Genomic DNA, 20,880 nt, shown 5'->3' with positions numbered 1-20,880 from the left:
ATCCATGAGCAAAATAAAATGGTTGTTAGTAGTAATTGGAACACTTATGGTTTGTGTGTTGTTACCATGGGAGCGCATCAACGGAAGGGGAATAGACACAAGCGGACATAATCCGGGTCAGACATTCATTCCTGAACTGGGCTGGAAATCAGTCACCTGGGGGGAGTTTGTAGAGTCTCTGACTCAGTCTGAGGTGGGCCCAAGAATCTCAATTTTTAAAATAATCTCCTGTAAAAAGATTTTAAAGCAATTTTTATCATAACAATGGTAGATGCACAATACTGAAGGATATAAATCCCTCTTCCCACACCTCATGATTCCCTTCCCTCTGTTATTTTTAGAGTTTCCCTGGCTATGTCTGCATATTTATTTCTCCAGGTGAAATTCAGGATCGTTTTGTCGTTCCCCCTTAAATCCTGTTGGTGTTTTGATTGAGATCACATTAAGTGTATAGGTAAATATATAGGCTAATTTATGGAGAAGTATCTTTTCAACACTGAGTCTTTGTATCCAAGAACACAGTACAGTATGTCTTTTGACTTTTTTTCAAGTGTTCTAATCCGTCCTTATCTCTGTATCCTGTGCTTGGCACACAGCAGATTCTCAGATGAAGGGCCCTGTCTATTTCTGTCATCCAATTCTTCCCCACCAGTCTCTCAGCTACTGGAGGTATCAGGCTCTCAGAGATTAGGACCAGCCTCTTCCTCTCCTTTTCCTTGAGTGCTGTTCAGGGAACACAAATGGGCTGACCGATTTTACCAGCCCGTCTCACTGCAGATGTCACTAAACACATGAGATTATTAAAAGGCCCACGTCTTCTTTCTTCCCCTTCCAAGTCAGAGGAGCGGGACAGTTTTCAAGGAAAGGGCAAACCAAGCCAGAAGTGGTTGAAAATGTATTTATTTTTCTTCAAATGATCTTTTTTCAAGCAATAAATAAAAACAGACATGTTGACTTTTCTAAAAAAACAAAACTAAGCAACAACAAAAAAGTCCCCTAAACTATATACATCCTACAGAAATACAGGCATATCAAATGTAGAAATGACACCACTCTGAAAGATGGGCTATTTACAAAAGTTACGAGTATTGCATTGCTCTGTCTGTAAGAAGTCTCTTCCTTGTATAACTCCAACTCCAAGGAGGGGCAGGGTAATGGAGGGAGAGGGGGCACTTTCAAGGAGGTGACACTCTCCATCTTAATTTGATAGACAAGGAATTTCAAGGAAAACATTGACATCTGGCCGCTGTATTCAGTTACCTGATGATGATCCCAGAGAGCAGGACAGGGTGCCCTACTCAGGGGGGACTCACACCCCTTGAGGAGCTCCTGAGATAAACCATCTTGTCCCCTGGCTGGGCGGGGGCCAAACTGAGCCAGTGACAAACCCCGTGGCTCCTGTGAGACAAGCTAGTTCTGTGTCATCAAGGCCCAGCCACCAACAGCATCGTGCCATGCAGGAACGACAGCAGCTTCCCGAACTTGGGGGCACATCACAAGCACCTGGAGAGCCTTGAAACATTCTAATGCCTGGGTCCAGCTCCCAGAAACTCTGACTTAATTGATCCTAATGGGCAGCCAAGGCAAACCACTGCTTTAATACTAGGCTTAGTAATCCCTGGCCAGCCCCAGTCTCCAGCCCCTTGCCCTCACATTTGAATCAACTGTCCTCCTTTCCCCTGTCCATCTACCCAAGGATTAAAAAAAAAATTCTCGCGGTTTCTCAGTTTTGTTGAAAACTGTCTGGAATCTGGCTGGACTGAACACCTGAACAAAATGGCCTCAGGTAAGGATGACTGAAGGCGGCGCTATCAGCCGTCCACTTGCCTGGCTTCAGCCTAATCCTGCTCTGTGGGAACATCGGGCCACTTTCCCTTAGTGGTCCTCCATAAATGCCTGTGGACAGACAAGATTTCAGGAGGCAATCAGCAGCATTCCTGGGTCTCCATAGAACATCCAGAGAACCTACTGCCTCTCATAGCCAATAGCAACACGGATAACCGGTGACCGAGGCAATGCCCTCCGGCCATTGGAGAATCTCACATCACCAGAAATCATTTCATGGGAGGGGCGCCTGTTGAAACTCATTGACCATTCAGGTTCACCCTATGCTGGTGTCTTCCTTACAGTTATTCCAAGTCATCAAAGGGGCTCCTGCTGGGAGAACCACAACAACAAAGTCCCCTTTTCCAATCAAGCCAATGTCCTATTCATTTCAAAGAGCTTTGGGACCCGCACTATTACCAAATACAGAGAAAATGGCTTTATGAATAGTTATTTGACCTTGTGGTAGAAGACTTGAATTGGGAAGCTGAGGAAAGACAGACCTGAAACTCATCCTGTGTTCTGACCATCCACGTGGTTAAATTCCAATCTGGGAAAGCATTACGCTTAGTTTTTGGCAACTGTACACTCCTTCTTCAAAAAGTGAATCTGTTCTCCAGCTCCTTTTCCTCCCTCCCCCCCAAGCAACCCCTCCTCCCCTGCTGATCTGCCACTGGAATCCACAGCTTTCTCAGCTGCAGGACCCATTTGACCTCGTTCATCACAAAACATGAAGTGACTTCCAGGAATCAAGGAAAAGACAGGAGCGTCCAACTGCGCTGTTTCTAAATGGGTCCATTGTCCAGGAACCCCGACCCCTCCACGCCTCACCCTTAACTAACTAGTCAGCCAAGCAGCTCCCAGGGGCAGGAGGCAGCCTCTGGCTTTTCTAAAAGCAGGAAGCGGAAACTCTGGCCTCACCCAGAGGTGGGGCTTGAAAGAGGCAGGACTAATGATGCAGACACAGGTTCATGGAAGGAAATGTAATGAGCCTGGTCCTGTCTGGGATACTCAGGTGAGAGAGGGCATTTCAACACTACAGTGACATTGAGGCTTGAAGTTATTTGTAGGTGAGCAAGAATGTTCATTTAGATCTAGACTCTCAAAGGGCTAAAAACACATGCTCTCATTTCTAGACAAGTTGGCAATGGCCTCTAGTCTGGTACTCCTTAACAACACTATTCCACAATACTACAAATGAAGTAACAGGTAGCTTTGTTCCCTCTCCCTCCCCCCAAGCCCACCCCACAGAAAACATGTCCTTCTCCCTCCGAAGCCATTCTTCCATTTGGAAAGGCCTCTTAAAATGGGATTGTCCCAAGAAAAGGTTCTACAATGGCCCCCCAAGTGCCCGTGACCATGCACTTCACTGAACCCAGCAGCCAGACCCAGGCAAGGAGTCTGCCCTGCCCTGCACTCTCCTGCCCCTCAAAAACCTCGAGGGGACCTTTCCCCTCTTTTCACTCAAAAGAGGGCACATAAAAATATCCACTTAAACCAGGAATTTTAAGAACACAGGAATTGGTTGGCATACTTCAAGTAAACTCTCTAGGATGAAAAACTCAGATTTGTGCAAAAAAAGAGGGTGCTTTAATTTACAAAAGGGCTTATTTTAGGTTTATTATGTCTAGTTAGCTGGTTTCCCCAATGACCTTGCCGAACGATTCACTGCAGGAGAATGAGAATTGCACCCAATTTTTCAGGAGCACCTCATAGGATATGGCATTTATCACGGATAGTATACAAGCCCTAGGCAGGGCTAGGGAAAAAACACACCGATCAGCCAATCGAATTCATGATCGTTAGAGAGAGAAGGGTGTACTGTTGGGGCTGAAATAGCTTCAGTGGTCTATGTGCCCAGGAACCAGCTCCACAGGAATCCTTTCCTTTCTTCCTCTTCCCACTCCACCTGCCTCTCAGGGGCAACAAACACAAGTTGATGACCATGCTAACCTTGAATGTGACCAAGAAATCATGAACTTCCTAACTGCTCTGACATTGCCATGCTACTGTGCTCCGTTGTTTGACATCCACATAAATAAATTCTAAAGTCATTGTCGCTGGACTCCTTGTACTTACATACTGAGGAAATTTTTAATAAATACTTTTATTTATTATTAAGCATAATTTTTCACCTGTTGGTGACTTGGAAATAAAAACCATGTCCTAAAAGTTTTCTTTAAAAAAAAAATAATAAAGTTCCTGTAAATATGACAACAACAAAAATGGGGCAGGAACAGAAATCCAGGCACTTCTGGGAAACATGTTTGCTTCTTATCCCTTGCCCGCCCCCCTCCTCCCAATAAAACTGGTTGGGCACATTTGCCAGGATCTGTGGATTTCATAACTTCAAGCCTTACTGCTTAAAAAAATGAGGTAAGAAATTTCTATCATAAAAGTAAAACTGACACACAAACCAAACCAAGGTCTTCCCCGGCTGCTGAGGCAGCCATTATTGCTCTAAGTTGGAGTGTTTTGTTTGTTTGCTTTTAATATGTATTCAAAGTCCTTATTGCCATTCAAGCTGGCCCGGAGGATGGCCAAGGAGAAATGGATGAGGAAGGAGCTTGGTCACCTGCCCCCTGCTGGTCAGTCCCGACTTGCCGCCACACATGGCCCACCCACCTCTGCTGAAAGCCGACTTCGGCTTGGGGGCTCTGCGTCTGGGCTCTAACAGCTGGGGGAGGTGGTGATGGGGCTGTGCAGATATGGCAGGCTGCTGGGGGCCGAGTGCACCCCCACGGAGACCGGGAAGCTGAAGACAAACTGCGAGGTGGGGGTGGGGGTGGTTTTGCCCCGCTCCCGCAGGGGCCCCGAGGGGCTGGCGGCCTCCACTGCACAGGACGTGGCCAGCACCTGGGACTCAAACTGCAGCAGCTGCCCCATGAAGCTGAAATTGGGTGAGATGATGCTCCGGCGCTGCTTGACAAACTCAAAGGCCTCCTCCAGCCTCACCCTCTTCTTCATCATCAGGTAGGCCAGGCAGATGGTGGCTGAGCGAGAGATGCCCGCCTGGCAGTGTACCAGCACCCGCCCATGGCAGTCCTTCACCGCATCTGGGCAGAGAGCGTGACATAGTTAGTGCCCTCGGTGTTCCTGGCCCCTCGCCAGAGGGCATACCAAAGGGGTGGGCAAGATTTGGAGGATGGGGCACATTTGAGCGACTCTACAAACCCGTCTGTCCTAGGGTATTTTTGAGACTTAACCAAACAAGAACACTACACTTGGGAAACACACGTATGATGAACTAGTTACACCCCAACAGACATTCAAGATTTCCATCTGCAGAAACAAAAACGACCTAATTCTCCCCGCTTTTTTAGTCTTCCTCGGCATCCAGAAAGTCTTACCATCTAGACACATGGAGACATGCAAAGGAAAGGCAGGCAAGCTAGCAGCAGGGGTCTGGGAGTTCACCTTCCTCTCGCTGCCCCCACCATACACCCAGTGGGTAAGGAAGAGAGAAAATGGGCACAGCCCGAACACAGGGCCTCCCAAGTCCCTCCTTCAACACACTGATTACCAGTGGTGCCCTCTCGTCCTCCCTGGCCCCAGCCCCCTGACCTAATAACACAAAGGCAGGACCAACTTACCGATATACTCAATGGCTTCCGTGAACCAGGAGCTGATGTCGGCCTTGTGGTTATCTTCCACTGGAATACACTTGTACTGATAGTGTCCTTCAAAGTGGTTGGGGCAGTCCGAGGAAACATTCAGCAAGGCTGTGATGCCCAGGGCGTCCAGCATGTCTCTCCGGGCAGCGTGATAGGCACTACCAAGGTAGAGGAAGGGGAGGATCTCCACAGGACCCCCCTGCACCAGAAAGGGAAAACAAAGGCCCATGGGCAACATGAGTGGGAGGCAACCAGGAAGAGGGCTGGGCTGCTTGGCACAGGGAGGGGGAAGGCAGTCTGAGATGGGCTTTCACAGGCCCGCGGGAGAATGCCTGCTAGGCACAGCCCTGCCGGGGTTCCCCATTATCCTTCTGGAGCTCCTAGTCTTAAGGTCCCCAGAGTGGATGGGTCCAGCAGGACCTCTCTAGCCTTTACCCTCTGTTCTGCCCATGAACAGGGAAGCTAAGAGCCACGTAGTTTGTTGGTCCCACCTGCTGGTCCAAGCAACCCACCTTCCTGGTGATAAAGGAAGCAGCAGACAATGCTGGCCTTACCACACCATTTGTAACAAAAGATTTTACACTTGAGGGATTGGTTTTCTGGGTTTGAAGCCTTAGGACCATAGTCTCATGGGACACTTGGTAGATTGCCATAATATAGATCACAAAGTTTGTGTTCTACATTCTAATTTGGTGAGTAGCATCTGGGGTCCTAAAAGCTTGTGAGCAGCCATTTAAGATACAACTATCTCATCTCATCTGAATCAAAAGAGAAGGAAGGGAACCAAAGACTCAGAGAAGAAATTAGTCTACAGGATTAAGAGCCTACATAAACTATAGGCTCATCTACCCTAAGACGAGAAGAACTAGATGGTGCCCGGCCACCTCTAACGACCGTACTCATCAGGGCTACAAAAGATGAATCCTGATAGAAGGGGAGAAAAAAATGTGGAACAGAACTGAAATTCTTAAAAAGTCCACATGTACTGGGCCAGTTGAGACTAGAAGACTCCCTGAGGCTATCACCTTCCTGAGATACTCCATAAACCTTGAACTGAAACTACCCCTTGAGGGCACCTTTTAACTAAATAACAGACTGGCTTATAAAATAATGAATATTACCAGTGTGTACTGTGCACCTTTAAAACATCATCTGTATGAGACTAAATGGTCAACAATTACTGTAAAGCAAAGATGAAAGGGTAAAGGGACAGGGAAACCAGATTACTGGAAGCGAAACATCCAGAAGGGAATGAGAATGTGAAAACATTGTGAAAAATGTAACCAATGTCTCTGAACAATTTGTGTAGTAACTGCTAAATGGGAAGCGACTTTGCTGTGCAACCTTTCATGAAAGCAGAATATGTCTTCCCTTAATACATCAAAAGCGGATCCCATGTTGGGCTCACAGACAAGAGGAGGGAACTGGGCTAGATGAGACAATGTCAGCCTAAATTACTGAAAATTTTCTGGGTCAGAACAACTCAAGTGATCCGAGATTTGGGAAGCCAAGTGGCTGCGCCCCGGAAACTCCCTCCTTCCCTCCCATCTAACTGGAAGGGCTGGGGAGGACGGGCTAGTAAGAAATGGCGTGGCCTGAGTTGGTTTTCTTTGGGGAGGGTTACAAAAGAAAAAAAGAACCTGTTGCCATCGAGTCAATTCCGACTCATAGTGACCCTGTACACAAGAGTACAACTGCCCCATATGGTTTCCAAAGAGCACCTGGTGGATTCAAACTGCTGACCTTTTGGTTAGCAGCTGTGGCTCTTAACCACTACATCACCAGGGTTTCCTCAGGGAGTCTGGTGACATTTACGTCTGTTTGGCATTCACAGTTGGCGTGTACACGGGGTAGAGACTCACGGCTGCAGGCCAGGGTTGGTTCCATGAGCTTTTCCTTCAAAGAAGAAGGGTGTACTTTTTCTCAGCTTTCTGTACAGCAGGCCACACACTCACAGCCCTATCAGCCTTGTCTGACATAACTCTCGAGGCTAACTCGGGGGTTTCTGGGAGTGATGTCTATTTTTTTTTTTTTTTAAGGAAGGGGTAATAATAGAGGGAAGAGGAAAAATTCCAATAAATGGACCCAACCTACATCCCCCCCGATACCCAGGGTTCACCACATCCCCCCCAAACTGAGGTGCTACATTCAAAGCCTTCGAAATGCGGACATTCTGAAAAGAAGGCCCTCCACCTGCCACCACACTGCCCACCCCTCTAGTCTCTGCCCCTCACTCTGGCCTGGGCTCCTGCTGCCATCTACCTGGTCGTGCAGTGGGGTTCCGCAGGAGCTGCAGCCCAGATCCAAGGACTCTGCAGTGCTTGGGGGCACCGGGGGTGGGATGGCTGCCAGGGCCTTGGTTTTGGAGCAGAATTCTGGGTACTCGGAGGAAAACCGCTCATAGCCACCTGTAAAGGAGAATGAGGTTCAGGTTAAGGAGAGTGTTACCAAGTTAGCAGGAAGCCAGAAAGAACTTGGATCCTACCCCCAGATAAAAGTGGTCTGTTGGGAAGCTATGGGCTGGCTCTATATTTGCCACTGGGTGGCACTCTGGGCCTGGAGATAATGGCTGTGGGCCCTTTCCTGAGATGCAGAGCCCACGTAAAGCCAGAACTGCATCCTAAAGGCTGGAAGGGAAGTTTTGGGGGCTTCAGTTTGGGATGAAGATATGCAAAGGAAGACGTGCATAAGTATGCAGATGAGATCCGTTTCAGACCATTTTCTTAGGGGATCACCAAGCATGGAAGGGCAAGAGGGAATGGCCACTGTGGGTTTCCGTGAGCACTGAAGCAGCCGGCAGCTGTGCCTTGGAACCTGCAGAGACACCATCTCCACTCTAGCCCTTCCTCTGGACAGCCTCTCCAGTGTGGGAAAGGAGGGGAAAAATTACCCTGGCACCAGCCCCCCTGGAGCTCAGCAATGAATGGAACAGATGCCAATCACAGGGCCTCACAAACAGCTGTTCCATCAAAAAACCAAAGCAAAAGGAAACGGGCTTCAATCTCAGTAAATCCCTCTTGCTACATACAGGTCTGGGGCAAGGGAGGATTTCCTGACCTGAGAGTTGCTAAGCCTGGTTAAGGTAGGTTATCCGTGGAACTGTCTTCCGGGGAAGGGAGGCGTTTTACGTAAAAAAGATAAACGGCCAACATAACTGGAATATTGTCAGCGCTAACCAGAAAAGTGCTTCTGGGCGGAGGCGGTAGGCAAAGCTGCAGGGCGAGGCTGGCAGGGGAGACACTCCCAGAACTACTCGAGCCTTGGGTCTCCGACCATCCTGTGATCTCTGGGATTTTACTTTGGAGGGTATTTACCACTTACTGTCAATGTCTGGCCCTGCTTTTACTTTGCAGGTTTTGTGAGTGGGAATCACCTCGACAGCCACGTGTTTGGTTTTTCGGTTTTGGTATGTTGTAGAAATGACAAGTTGGCTGAAGGACACACATGTATGTAGCTCGAACCATGAAATCTTTATGGCTGAGTAGTACCGGTCCAGCGCTCCCTGTGTACGTTTACAGTCATCTTCCAACGTGCAGGCATGTGACGGTTAGTCAATTACTTGCCCCAAATTTCAACCCTGGGAATTACTGTCTACTGCTTCTGAGGGGAAAATGACTCTGTCGTATCATAAGGCTTACAGAAACAGGGTATACAGTTTTTCCTCTCTGTTCTCTCCACTCCCTCCCTCAGGGTATAAATGGATATCTCTTTGGTCAAAGGCCCTGGTTCCTGCTGAGTCATAATGACCAGCTTCTCTGGGTGGAAAACCTACGAACAAGTCCGGCCCTGCCAGCTGGAGGTGCCTGGTGGCCTCAGTGGTTACCACATCTCAGGAGCATCCCCTCCCTCCGTTATAACCCCCTTTCCCTATGTGGAGCCTTGGTGGCACAGTGGCTAAGAGTTTGGCTGCTAAGCAAAAGGTCGTCAGTTTGAATCCACCAGCTGCTCCTTGGAAACCCTTTGGGTAACTCCTACTCTGTCCTATAGGGTCGCTATGAGTTGGCGTCAACTTGATGGCAATCGGTTTGGTTTTTGGTTGGTCCTCTTTCCTTAAAAGGCTACAAATGTTGCTATCTGATATGCAGCCAGCAGAGTATGGGGGAAGAAGTTGCCAGCAAATGTCTTTAGCTGAGGGCTCTACAATGGGGCTCTGGCCTTATGGGATACTTCAGTAGACAGTGCCCTTTGGAAAAAGGGGAACGGAAATGGATCCATCAGCAAACTCTTGTTGAACACCTACATAAAAACCATCGCTGGGGAGTTATTGACCAATGGGTACAGAGTTTCTGTCTGGGGTGGATGAAAACGTTTTGGAAATCCTTGGTGGTGAAAACTGCGTGACCTTGGCAATGTAATTAGTGCTGAATTGTACGTTTAAAAATGGTTGAGGTGGAAAATTTTCTGTATTTGTATATTTTACCATAATATATATATTTTAAAGCCATCACTTCTTACTCTTTATGCTTTTACATTCTTCTTGTTGTTAGCTTCCGTACAGGTGGCCTCTGACTTATGGCAACCCCACGCACAAAGGGATTGGAATGTTGTGATCCATAGAGTTTTCATTAGCTAATTTTTCAGAAGTAGATGTCCAGGCCTTTCTTCCTAGTTTGTCTTAGTCTGGAAGCTCCATGGAAACCTGCTCGGCAACATGGCAGCCTCCACTGACAAACATGTGGTAGCTACGCTTGATGTGGATTGGCTGGAATTGAACCCTCGTCTCCCTCACGGCAGGTGAGAACTCTACCACTGAACCACCACTGCCCTCTATATACTTCCATAAACCCTTTGCTGTCGAGTCTATTCCAACTCATAGCGACCCTACAGGACAGAGTAGAACTGCCCCATAGGGTTTCCCAGGAGCAGCTGGTAGATTTGAACTGCCGACCTTTTGGTTACCAGATAAGCTCTTAACCACCGCACCACCAGGGCTCCATTTGCTTCTACAGAATTTAAATTTTTTAAGAAAAAATGACCCTTGTATTTTTTACATAATTTGAGCTACTAAAACATATGTTTAAAAAGAAATGTAAGACAAAAAGCTCATCACCCACATAGACAGATAAGCTGTACCCACCCAAAAATGAACGGTCAGGGCACAGAAGTCCCAGGGTCAGGCTCCAGGATCACACCTCGTCACAAGGAGGGAGCCCAAAGACAGCAGAAGCGGGGGAAAGCTCAGAAGGCATGAGCAGGGAACCAGACTGAAGTTACAAAAAGAGCAGAGGCTCTGCAGTCAGAATGACTGGTCTGAGCTGTGACTCATCAGCTGTGCAACCTGGGGCCAGTCACTTAGCCTCTCTGAGCCTCCCCATGCCTGTAAAACATGATTGAACTTCCTCCTCACTGGATGCCTGCCAGGACTGATTTAGCACCTGGGAGACACATAATGAAGGCTTCCTTGATCCCCAAAGACTAAAGAGGAACAAGGGGCCTCCGTAAGGCTGCCAGCTTCCCAGACGTTTGGCAGCCTTCTCTTCCTGGGCTGTATTTATTTTCTCCAGTCAGAGTCTTGAGACCTGGTAGTTAGAGGAAGGGCAGGTGCATACCTCCTGAGCTCTGTATTCCCTTCCCAGTCCCAAGCACCAGCTACCTCCTGGGGTCAATCAATTAGGCTGGCACAGCGGAACGAGCGCTGAGGGATTCAGAGCCAGCTACTGACCACGGTGTGGGGTGGGTGGGAGGCAGGGAGGACCGGCGGCTCAGTGAGTGAGATGAAGGGAACCCAGCAGGTGGAGGAGAGGCCAGAAGGGGCCATTCGACATCTCCAGGCTGTTAACAGCAAGACAGAGACACAACAATGGTCTGCAAAAGACACCAGTAGAACAGAGCAGAAAAATTATGACTAAAAACTTACTTCTCTTTGGGGTGTCTTTAAGGAACTACCGAAGAGAAACTAAGTGAAGAAGCAGACTAGCTCAAGGACAGGTGCTCTGGAAAGTCCAACATTCCGACGTGGGTAGCCACGAAAGGGTTTTTCCCTCCTGAGTTACTGCTAGTTTTTGAGGGTCCGTAGCTGGTTGTTCCAACACCTGTCTGTCAGTTTGTCATAGTGTGGTGGATTGTGTGTTCCCGTGACGCGGGAAGCTTTGCCAGGGGTAAGTCAAATTCCAGGAAAGTCCCCCAGGGTGGACAGGTTTCAGCGGAGCTTTCAGATTAAGAGACAGACTAGGAAGAAAGCCCTAGTGATCTGCTTCCAAAAACTGGCCAGCGAAACCTTTACGGGTCACAGGAGAGCACTGTCTGATGTAGTGCTGGGAGATGAGCCCAGGGCTGGGAGGGTCACGAAGATGGCGCAGGCCCCAGGCAGCGCTCCGTTCTGTTACACGTAAGGTTGCCAGGAGTCCGAGCTCCCTCGGCAGCAACTAACAACTGGCTGTTACAAGGAGCAACCAAAGGGGGTTCTGGTGGGAAGAGCTTCACTCAGGCCAGGGCCAAGGCTGAAGACAATACGTGCCGATGGTCCAAAGGACGCAGTGAAGAGGGCAACTTATGATTCAAGTCCACACCCCACAAGACCACACACCAGGGAGCAAGGGCATCCACGTCACTGAAGTGACGGCTACTGTTAACAGTGAACACTGACTATATGCCAGGCTCTTCCCACACATTATCTCCTCCAACTAGCCCGTGAGAAAGCATGATCAGTCCAACTTACAGAAGAGGAAACTGAGGTGCAGGGCAGGCAAGGGGCCACACACAGGTGGAGGAAGGGCCAGCGGCCTCAAAGCTGAACTCCCAAGCTTGCTGTCAGGAGCTGACCTGCTGCTTACCTGTCTCTGCCTTCCACCCCCTCCTGGTGGCCCTTCTCTCTGCAGGGCCTGCTGGCCTCATCAGAAAGGACCTGAATGAGGCACTGCTGACGTGTCACCAAACTGCTCCTTTCCAGTGGTTTCCTGACTGCAGGTTGTCATTAAGGGGCCGGGACCAGGATTTTTTTTTTTTTTAATGAAATACAATAGAAGGTAGTAGAATTTATTGAGTTTAGTGAGGGCATCACTTCACAGAAGGCACACCTGGGCGGTGCAAAAGGTTAATCGCTTGACTACAAGGCAAAACGTGGTCTGAATCCACCCAGAGGCTCCTCGGAAGACAGGCCTGGAGATCTGCTTCCAACAAGTCCAGCCTTGGAAACCCTATGGAGCAGTTCTTCTCCGCACACGTGGGGTCGTCATGAGTCAGAATGGGCTCGACGGCAACCAGCAACAACGGTGTCATGGAACTTCTGTTTCAGGAGTGTCTGTGTCTGTATACTGGGTGGTGATGTCAAGTGCAATGTAATTTTTACTGTGGGTGGGGTCAAAAAGGCTGCCCTCAGACATCTTCCCTTCAGTACTTTCTACCCAGTCTCAGATGTGTGCGGGTTCAATACCCATCCCCCCTTTTCTAAGACCCAGATTTAGATCACCCAGTTTTACCCAAAACTCAAAGCTTATTTCTGTCATATGCAAAGGGGCTGGGCTTTATCCCGTGCCTCCTGCAGGTGTGGGAGGCAACGTGGACACAGGCGGTCTGGGTGCCAGTCCCAGCTCAAGTTGTGGGAACTTGAACAAACACCCCCCCCAAAAAAACCCAACCCATTGCCGTCCGGTCATTTCCAACTCCTAGCAACCCTATGGGACAGAGGAGAACTGCCCCATACTGTTTCCAAGGGGCGCCTGGTGGATTTGAACTGCCAACCTTTTGGTCAGCAGCTGTAGCACTTAACCACTACACCACCAGGGTTTCCCGAACAAGCACATTCCCTCCCAAAGCCTGTCTCCCAACCTCAAAACGTAAGGATTTCTGACTGTAAGATCTCTAAGCTCAAACATCCTGTGATTCTCAATACTCTGGATCTATCTGCAAAGTTTACAAACTGAAAGCACACCATTTTCACCAGCTTTAAGGCAGCAGGTAGCTACAATCTGTGTTTCTATTTCCTGAATAAAATTTCCTAACAGATCTGCCAATTAATTCTGACCTGTTTTTTTTTCTATGTCCTGTGGAATGTAATTCCATAACAGATATTAATTCTGACCTGTTTTTCCCATGTCCTTATTTAAAATAGACTTTCTATTCTGAAAGCTCTCATTTTCTCGTTTTTCTTTTAAAACTGGAGAGTCAAGGGAGGAAAAAGGTAATCTGATTTTCACCAGAGTTTCTTGAAGAATAACTATATTTACAGTTATCTCATCTGTCCTTTTCTTTTTCTCACTTATGCTCAAGCCAGGCGATTGTCCAAGATTAGTAAAAATGATGACCCGCTGGCTGGCTGGCTGGCTACACACTTTCGAAGCTGCCTGCCCCTCCCACACACAGGCTGGAAGGTGCATGTGACGTGCACTGCAAAGGGCAGACCCATGTCCTATTGATAGCAGCACCAGAACCGGCCTCTTATTGGGGTCTGTGATGGAGAAGGCTGTCCTTTGGTGGTGACTATGGTTTTTTTTTTTTTTTTTTTTTTTATGGCCATAGATTCTAACGTGCCTGTCACTTTTTTCCATTACCCTCTCAAGGCTCAGAGTATCACCTGTTCACAGGCAAGATTCCCTCCCTTGCTCTCTGGGAAATCTTATCAATACAAGGCTAATGTTGCCCAACAAGAGAGTCTGGGTGGTTTGAAGGCCGTTTGCCTTTAAGAACTTCACTCGGTGTGGGTGTTGACTTAGTAAGCAGCCATGAAATGCCGATTTAAAATTTACCGATGTGGTTTTCTCACCTTGGGGCTCCATCCACTGGGAGACATGTCCCTCCTTGGCCAGCTGGCTGACACCAACGCTGAGCTCGGGGCTGGGTCTTGTTTGCAGCCCCTCCCTGTCCTCTGTGCTGTTAGCGTGGTTCAGCAAGCTGGCTTCCGTTGGAGAGTGAACTTTTCTTCCTGTCATGCTTCCTCTTTGTTAGCCAGGAACTGCCTCCTAGTAAGGAAACCGGCTATCTGGTTTCAGATGTTTTAAAGGAATTTCTTGGCTCCTTGAAATGGTCACCGCTTCTCGCTCCCTCAGCCTTCTGTGCAGGCTGTCTCTCTTAGCAACCAGGGCAAGCCTGAGGAAGCCGTGTGGTCTTCTCTTCGTGAAGGTCAAGTTTTCACTCAGTTTACACCCTGACTCTGCCTTTGGTTACTTTGTTGATGGGAAACACCCAGTTCAGAGGATGCAAAATCTATTGAGTTTGCTTCAGTTTTCATTTTTTAACTACAGTAAAACCCGCTGCCATCAAGTTGATTCCGACTTATAGTGACCTTATAGAACAGTACAGAACTGCCCCGTAGGGTTTCCAAGGAGGAGCTGGTGGATTCGAACTGCTGACCTTTTGGTTAGCCACCGGGCTTTTAACCACTGTGCCACCAGGGCTGCTTAACTATAGTAAAAAAAAAAAAAAAAAAAACTATAGTAGGGGTTGGAAATTATCTTTAAGACCTAACATTTTATAATTCTCATACTCCCAGTCCTAGGCTGTCCTGGGCATTGTATCATATTTGCAGAGAAAAAAGCCAGTCATTTTCACTTTGAATGGAAGAGGTATGCAAATGCAACCTCGGCACCCCCAGGGCTATGCTGCTGATGCCACTGACCTGGGGAACTAGGACGGGTGGATGGGAGGAGAGAGACAAGAGAGCTGCCGGGGGCTGCCTGCTCCCACCGTTCACTGCTGGCAGAAGTGGCTGTTTTCCACAAAGGTCAAATGTCAGAGGCTGTATGGTCAAGTCTGGGGACTAGTGGGAACATGAATTTCAACCTAGAAGGAGAAACCCGAGTATCTAATGGACCCCCCCCCCCCCCGGAATTTTTCAAAACCGCTCCAGGATAGCTTTTAAATCAGAATTTGAATAAGAACTGACAAAGGTCATACATGAGCTGAGGTGAATTTTAGACAGGAGGAGAAAGCAAACTAACGTTTTTATACCTGAAATCTTTCTACATAACAGATTGATTTGTTATTTGGGGGACAGGAGAGAAAAACGACTGTCTTTCTTAATGACCAGGAGAGACGAAAACTCTAATCCAAGAATTTACGAAGGAGAGAGAAAAGGACTGTAAAGGAGATGTATATTATGATAATGTCTGAAAAACTGAAATTTCTAAACTGTCCCTAAAAATGTCTTACGGGATTTTAAATTGAATGAGCTTGCGGGGGGAGTTTACCCCAGTGGGAATCTTTCCCTAGAAAAAAGACTAGGAAATATTGTAGTGATTTGGGTTACTGCTTTTAGCAAAACTTGGGTAATAGCAGGAAATTTAAAGGCTAGGCAACATTTTGTTGATATTAAGTGACACTTACTCCTGATTTTAACTATGAAGTTTTGCTTGCTTGCGGCATCAGTTTTAATGACCTTCAATGAGGAATCAGTTCCCCTTTCAAAGTGGCAGAAATAAAAAAATGGATTTAAAAAATTAGTAGAATTAGATAAACTTTGACTAAAAAAACCCATTACCATCGAGTGGATTCCGACTCCTAGCGACCCTACAGGACAGAGTAGAACTGCCCCACAGAGTTTCCAAGGAGCGGCTGGTGGATTCCAACTGCTGACCTTTTGGTTAGCAGCCGAAGCACGTTAAGTGCCACTATGCCACCACGGTTTCCAACCTTTGACTAGGGAGGGTAGTATAATTTCTGAAAACACCCTGCTGTTTTTATTGTCCTCCCAGGATAGCAAACACCAACAGAGTCTCCCACCAGCTTCATGCCCACCCCACTTTAACTCCACACGCACTACCCCACATGACAGGAGACAGATACAGGAAGGCCCATTAGCTGGAAAATAAAATGAGCACCTCCAGTGGGAACCAAATTACCCAAGCCCTCATCAATCCAGGCATTTTCTAAATATAATCCAAGGAGCTTTTTCTTCCCTTGTTTCCCAATGTTCCCCCCTTTAGGTCCCTGCCCACACAGCCTCCTCCCCACCACTGGAAGCTGGGTGTCTCCAAAGACTTAGGATCCATTGCTTGTCTCCCCCAGGCTGCACCTCCCCCCAGCACTGTGGGCGCAGATGCTAATTTTTTTCTTTCTGCCCTCTCTGGGGAGGCCTTTTCATTAGAAGGCAGAGAGAAGGAAGAGGAAGTGGGTTGAAGATGACCTCCGCTTAGCACATATCAAAATAAAAAAACCAAGCCCACTGCCATCAAGTCAATTTTGACTCATAGCGACCCTAAAGGACAGAATAGAACTGCCCCATAGGGTTTCCAAGGAGAGGCTGGTGGATTTGAACTGTCGACCTTTTGGTTAGCAGCCAAGCTCTTAACCACTATACCACCAGAGTTTCCAATATCAAAACAAGCTAAGTTAAACAGTTTAAGTTCCGGTTAACCTGTAAATGTACTACCACCAATACAGAAGGACAAAAAGCCGCAGCCCTGTGATTTGCAGGCTGCTGCTTCCAACGAGGGGATCTCTGCTTGTGAATACACAGTAAGAACATTTCCTGGCCACTCCCTGAGCGTGACCGGAGGCGAAGTCTCAACTCTTGCCCAGGCTTAGACACTCTCATCTCGGGGGATGTCGACTTTGAAATGCACAGGGCCGTCGTCGGTCCTCCCACCCGCTTCAGGGCAGACTACAGGAGGCAGTCTCAGGCCTCCTGGAGGAGAAAATGAGCACACTCCGAAGACAGCTTTCAGAGCAGTCCTTTTCCGTTGGCCACGCACCTCACCACCCGCCAGGGGACTGTCATATTACCCAGAGACTGCCTGTCCTACCCAGTTTTTACATCAACGTTTGCCTCGCCCCGACTCCCCGGCGCTGAGCGGCTCGTCCAAGGGGCGGCTCTCGGAATCCGCCTGGTTCCGGCTCTCCCAACCGGATTCGAGGGGTGGAGGAAGTGCCGCGGGCCAGGGGATCGAACCTTAAAAACGCGCCCTTCTCCCTAGAAGCGGGGCTGAAGGGTCTGCGCCCCAGAAGCCCAGGGGCCACGTGCCCAGACTGCCGCTCTAGGGCGGTCCCCTCTGGATTTCTCTCAGGAAGAAAAACAAAACAAACTCAGACTCCACGTGGGGGTAGAGTCCTGCCCCAGTCCCCGCTCGGAGTCCTGGGTTCAGAAGCCATAAAGGCGCGCGCCCAGGTTCTAGATCAGGAGGAACCTGGGGGCAGCGCGCACGGAGGACACGCCGGCCAGCCTCTGCCCACTTTAACGGACTTTCTTCCCAGAGGAATTTTCTCTCATCTTTCCCAAGAGTGACAGTCCCAGGAAAGGGAGGGCTGCCCAGTTCAAACAATAGCGCGGCCACCACCTTGGTGGTCCGACCAGTAACTGACGCAGGAAGGGATCTGAGGGGCGTGCGCCCGGCGCTGGCTGCCCGGCACAGCTAGGCGCCCAGGCGCAGGCCGGCCCTTCACCAGCGCCCAGCTCGCCCCCGCTTGGCTGCGGGCCCTTCCGGTGCAAGCCCCTTCCTGGCACTTTCTCTTAAAGCGTTTTGGGGAGAAAGGAGAGCTGGGCTCAAATAAAGGTGCAAAAGGCAGCCCTCACGGGAAAACAAAGAAAAATCCGCAAAATCGACTTGGCGGTTCAACGAAAGGTCAACAGCAGCATTTCCCCAGCAGCTGACAGGTCAAATGGTCAGGAAGCAACTGCCGAGAACAAAGCCCCCCGCTGTTCACCAGCCGCAAACCCCTGTCCTCGGCACTGAGCAGTTTTGTTGTGCTTTTAGGAGGGGCGGTGGGAAGAGGTTTCCGTCCCCTCCCTCCGCCCTATCTCCCTTCCTCTTGGGTGGACAGGTCCGGTTCAGGGAGGAAGGGGCAAGGGGCGCCCTCAGGGAGAGGAGCGGCTCTTTGATGGCGGCGGTCTGAAACGCCTCTGGGCTTCGGAGGCGAGAAGCGGTGGAGCGCGAAAGAATGCGAGGAATGCGGCAGCGGGAGGACTGGGCGCAGCGTGGCAGGACCGCCACCCCGTCGGCCTGCCCGCTGCCCAGCGCAAGGGGCGCCGAGGGCCGCGGACCGACGGACCCTGGCAGGTGCGGCCGCCGGCTTGCCCGCGGCCGGCGCACAGTCCCTCCAGTTACTTGGATAAGGTGCTGCCCTTTCGGGGATTCTGACTTCTGGATTTGACAAAACTCCCTCCCCCGAAAAAGGTGAAGTTGGCCAGCTTTCACTTCAATCAAGCACACCGCGCCATCGGATATTCGGCAATCATGTCTAAACAAAAGATCGAATTCTCCGCCGTCCGGATTCATAGGGGGAAGAAGACACCGTCCTAGCCTCCGGTCCCCCAGATATTCAGTCCTATCGCCTCCGGCTCCCGGGGCCGCGGTCTCGCCCCGGGGCGGGAGGAGTTGGCCACCTTCCAGGAGGAGCTCGGAGTTGGGCAGCGGGAGCAATGACCCAGATCGCTCCCCACAATGTCTGCAACCCCATTCGCGTTCCTTCATCTAACAGCCGGTTGGGGCCGATCCCACCTCGGCGCTCACCCTCCTCCCATCCCCTCGGGCTCTCCGTTTCGAATGCAGTTCAGGGTCGGGGCACGCCAAACAAACAGGCCCATCCTGTCCCCACCCGCACTGTGGTACTTGGGAGTGCTTCCCTGTACTCGCAGATGGCCCGCACACAGGAGTCGCTTCACCCGCGAGGCGAGAACCGTTAGTGGGTGTAAATAAACGCAGACTCACCGGGAAGGGTGAGGGCAGGTGACGGGGGAAACGCACGGGTCCTGAGGACTTCGGAAGCTCGCACAGAAGCAGACAAAAACCAACACGCACAAAGGCGCGCGCGGGGATCCCTACAGCCACGAGTCACTCGGGGCACTCCTTCCCGTGACCATTAAGGCGCAGGCCGCCAAATCCCCCGACACAGACACACACACACGCTCCAGCTCAGTGTGGGGCACCGCGGCTGGCACTCGGTGCCCGCGTTTACCTTTCAGCAGACAGATGTCGGTGCGCTCAGCGTTGCGCCGCAGCGCCTGCACCACCAGCGACACGGTGCTGTCTTCGCGGAGGCTCTCAGCGCGCGGGCTGCGCTCATCGTAGACGATGACCGCCGAGTAGAGGCCGGAGCGGAGGCGGGCGCGCACCTCCTCCTCGGCGGGCAGGATCTGCTCCAGGCTCACCGAGCCCTTGGCCCGCCGCCGCACGATGGTATTGCAGCGCACGTTGACCGAGCCGCGAATGTAGCCCGCGCTGTGCGCCAGGAACGGTCTGCAGTCCAGGAGCAGGCACTTGCCGCCGCTCAGCAGCCCCAGGGCGCCGTGGCTGCCGCTGCCTCCCGCGCCGCCGCCGCTCTCGTCCCGGTTCATCAGCCTTTTGAGCACGCTGCAGTCCATCTCCCGAAGCTCCTCCACCGTCACCATGGTCGCGGGGAACCGCGGCTGCCGGGTGCGCGACGAGGCGAAGGGTACCCGGCCGGCTGGGCTGCTGGAAGGGGCGGACAGAAGGCAGCTAAGGGAGAGCGCGTGCAGAAGTGGCTGCAAACTTGGCTCTGAGCGGCGACGGCGGGCGAGCCTCTTCTCCCCAGTCCCCTTCCTCCTGCAGTCCCCCGGTTACATATCAGTTGCAGCGGCCTCGGGCGCCAGGCAGGACCGCGCGCGGCGCCAAGGGAAGGTGGCAGTGGCGGGGAGCGTGTTTACGAAAAAAGAGGGCCACGGGCTCCCTTCTGCTCCTCCGCTGTGGTACGGCCTGTCGTGCGCTCCTGCCTCCGCCGGCGCCGCCGTTCCGGCCCCGGTTCCCCACACGCCGCCGGAGCTCCGCGCACTGGCCCAGCCGGAGTTTCCTCCCTGCCTTGAGATTTATCAACGCTCTCGGGCTCCGGCGCGCGGGGGGAGCCGTACTACCTCGCCAGGCCCCGCCTCCTTCCCGCCGCCGGGCCCCCTCCCCCGGCGCTGCTCCCGCCCCTCCTCCGCCCTCCCCGACGCGGGAGTGGAGCGCCGACCGCGCGCGCCCGGTCACGGGGCCCCGACGTCACAAAGAGCGGAGTAAACAAGGCGCTCGGCGTCCGCCGCCAGGCCCATTCATAAAATCCGGGAGCCGGGGAAGGGGGAGGCTGCGCCGGGACTTTGTGAATGGAGCGCGGCGGCGCCTCTCGCCCTCCGCCCGGCCGCGCCTCTCGCCCTCCGCCCGGCCTCCCGGGCGCGCTTCCTGCCCCGGCACGAGTCCCTTTCCAGTGCCACCGCCCCGCTGTGCTGCGTTTGGCGCAAAGGAAGCAGCCGAGAAGCCCGCCTAGCGGAGGCCATCGGCTGGGGTTTGAGGTTTCGCCTCTTTTGACCTCAGCGCCTCACTCTCCGCCCCCCTCTTAACTGTGAGCTCGCCGGGTCTCCTCCCCACCCGGTCCCGAGGTGGAGAGAGACGGGGTGCGACACCGCCCACCCTGCAAGGCTTGCGTCTCTTCTCCCCACGTTTCAGAGTTCGTTCGCCCCGGCCGGTTGTCTTTACACGATTTAACACGTTTCCTCAAGCGTTGGCTTATGCATTAGTGTGATCGATTTTCATCTTACACCATTAAATCAGCTTTATAGCTTCCCGAGGAACGTGGGTAA

At 51.1% G+C, this 20,880-nt stretch overlaps 1 protein-coding gene across 1 annotated transcript; it reads right to left on the bottom strand.

Annotated features, from left to right (window-relative positions):
* Positions 1 to 592: 592 nt before the first annotated feature.
* DUSP4 (dual specificity phosphatase 4) lies at positions 593 to 20,165 on the bottom strand. Its single transcript, XM_049866420.1, has 4 exons — positions 19,266 to 20,165; positions 7,701 to 7,846; positions 5,418 to 5,637; positions 593 to 4,880 (listed from the first exon to the last, which is right to left on the bottom strand). The coding sequence occupies exons 1-4, from the start codon at positions 19,696 to 19,698 to the stop codon at positions 4,495 to 4,497; spliced, it is 1,185 nt and encodes a 394-aa protein (XP_049722377.1). The 5' UTR covers positions 19,699 to 20,165; the 3' UTR covers positions 593 to 4,494.
* Positions 20,166 to 20,880: the final 715 nt, after the last annotated feature.

The sequence above is a fragment of the Elephas maximus genome, chromosome 22 (assembly GCF_024166365.1).
Source record: "Elephas maximus indicus isolate mEleMax1 chromosome 22, mEleMax1 primary haplotype, whole genome shotgun sequence".
Classification (NCBI taxonomy): Eukaryota; Metazoa; Chordata; class Mammalia; order Proboscidea; family Elephantidae; genus Elephas; species Elephas maximus.
The sequence above is the reverse complement of the archived record's forward strand: the minus strand, read 5'-3'. Positions and strand labels throughout refer to the sequence as shown.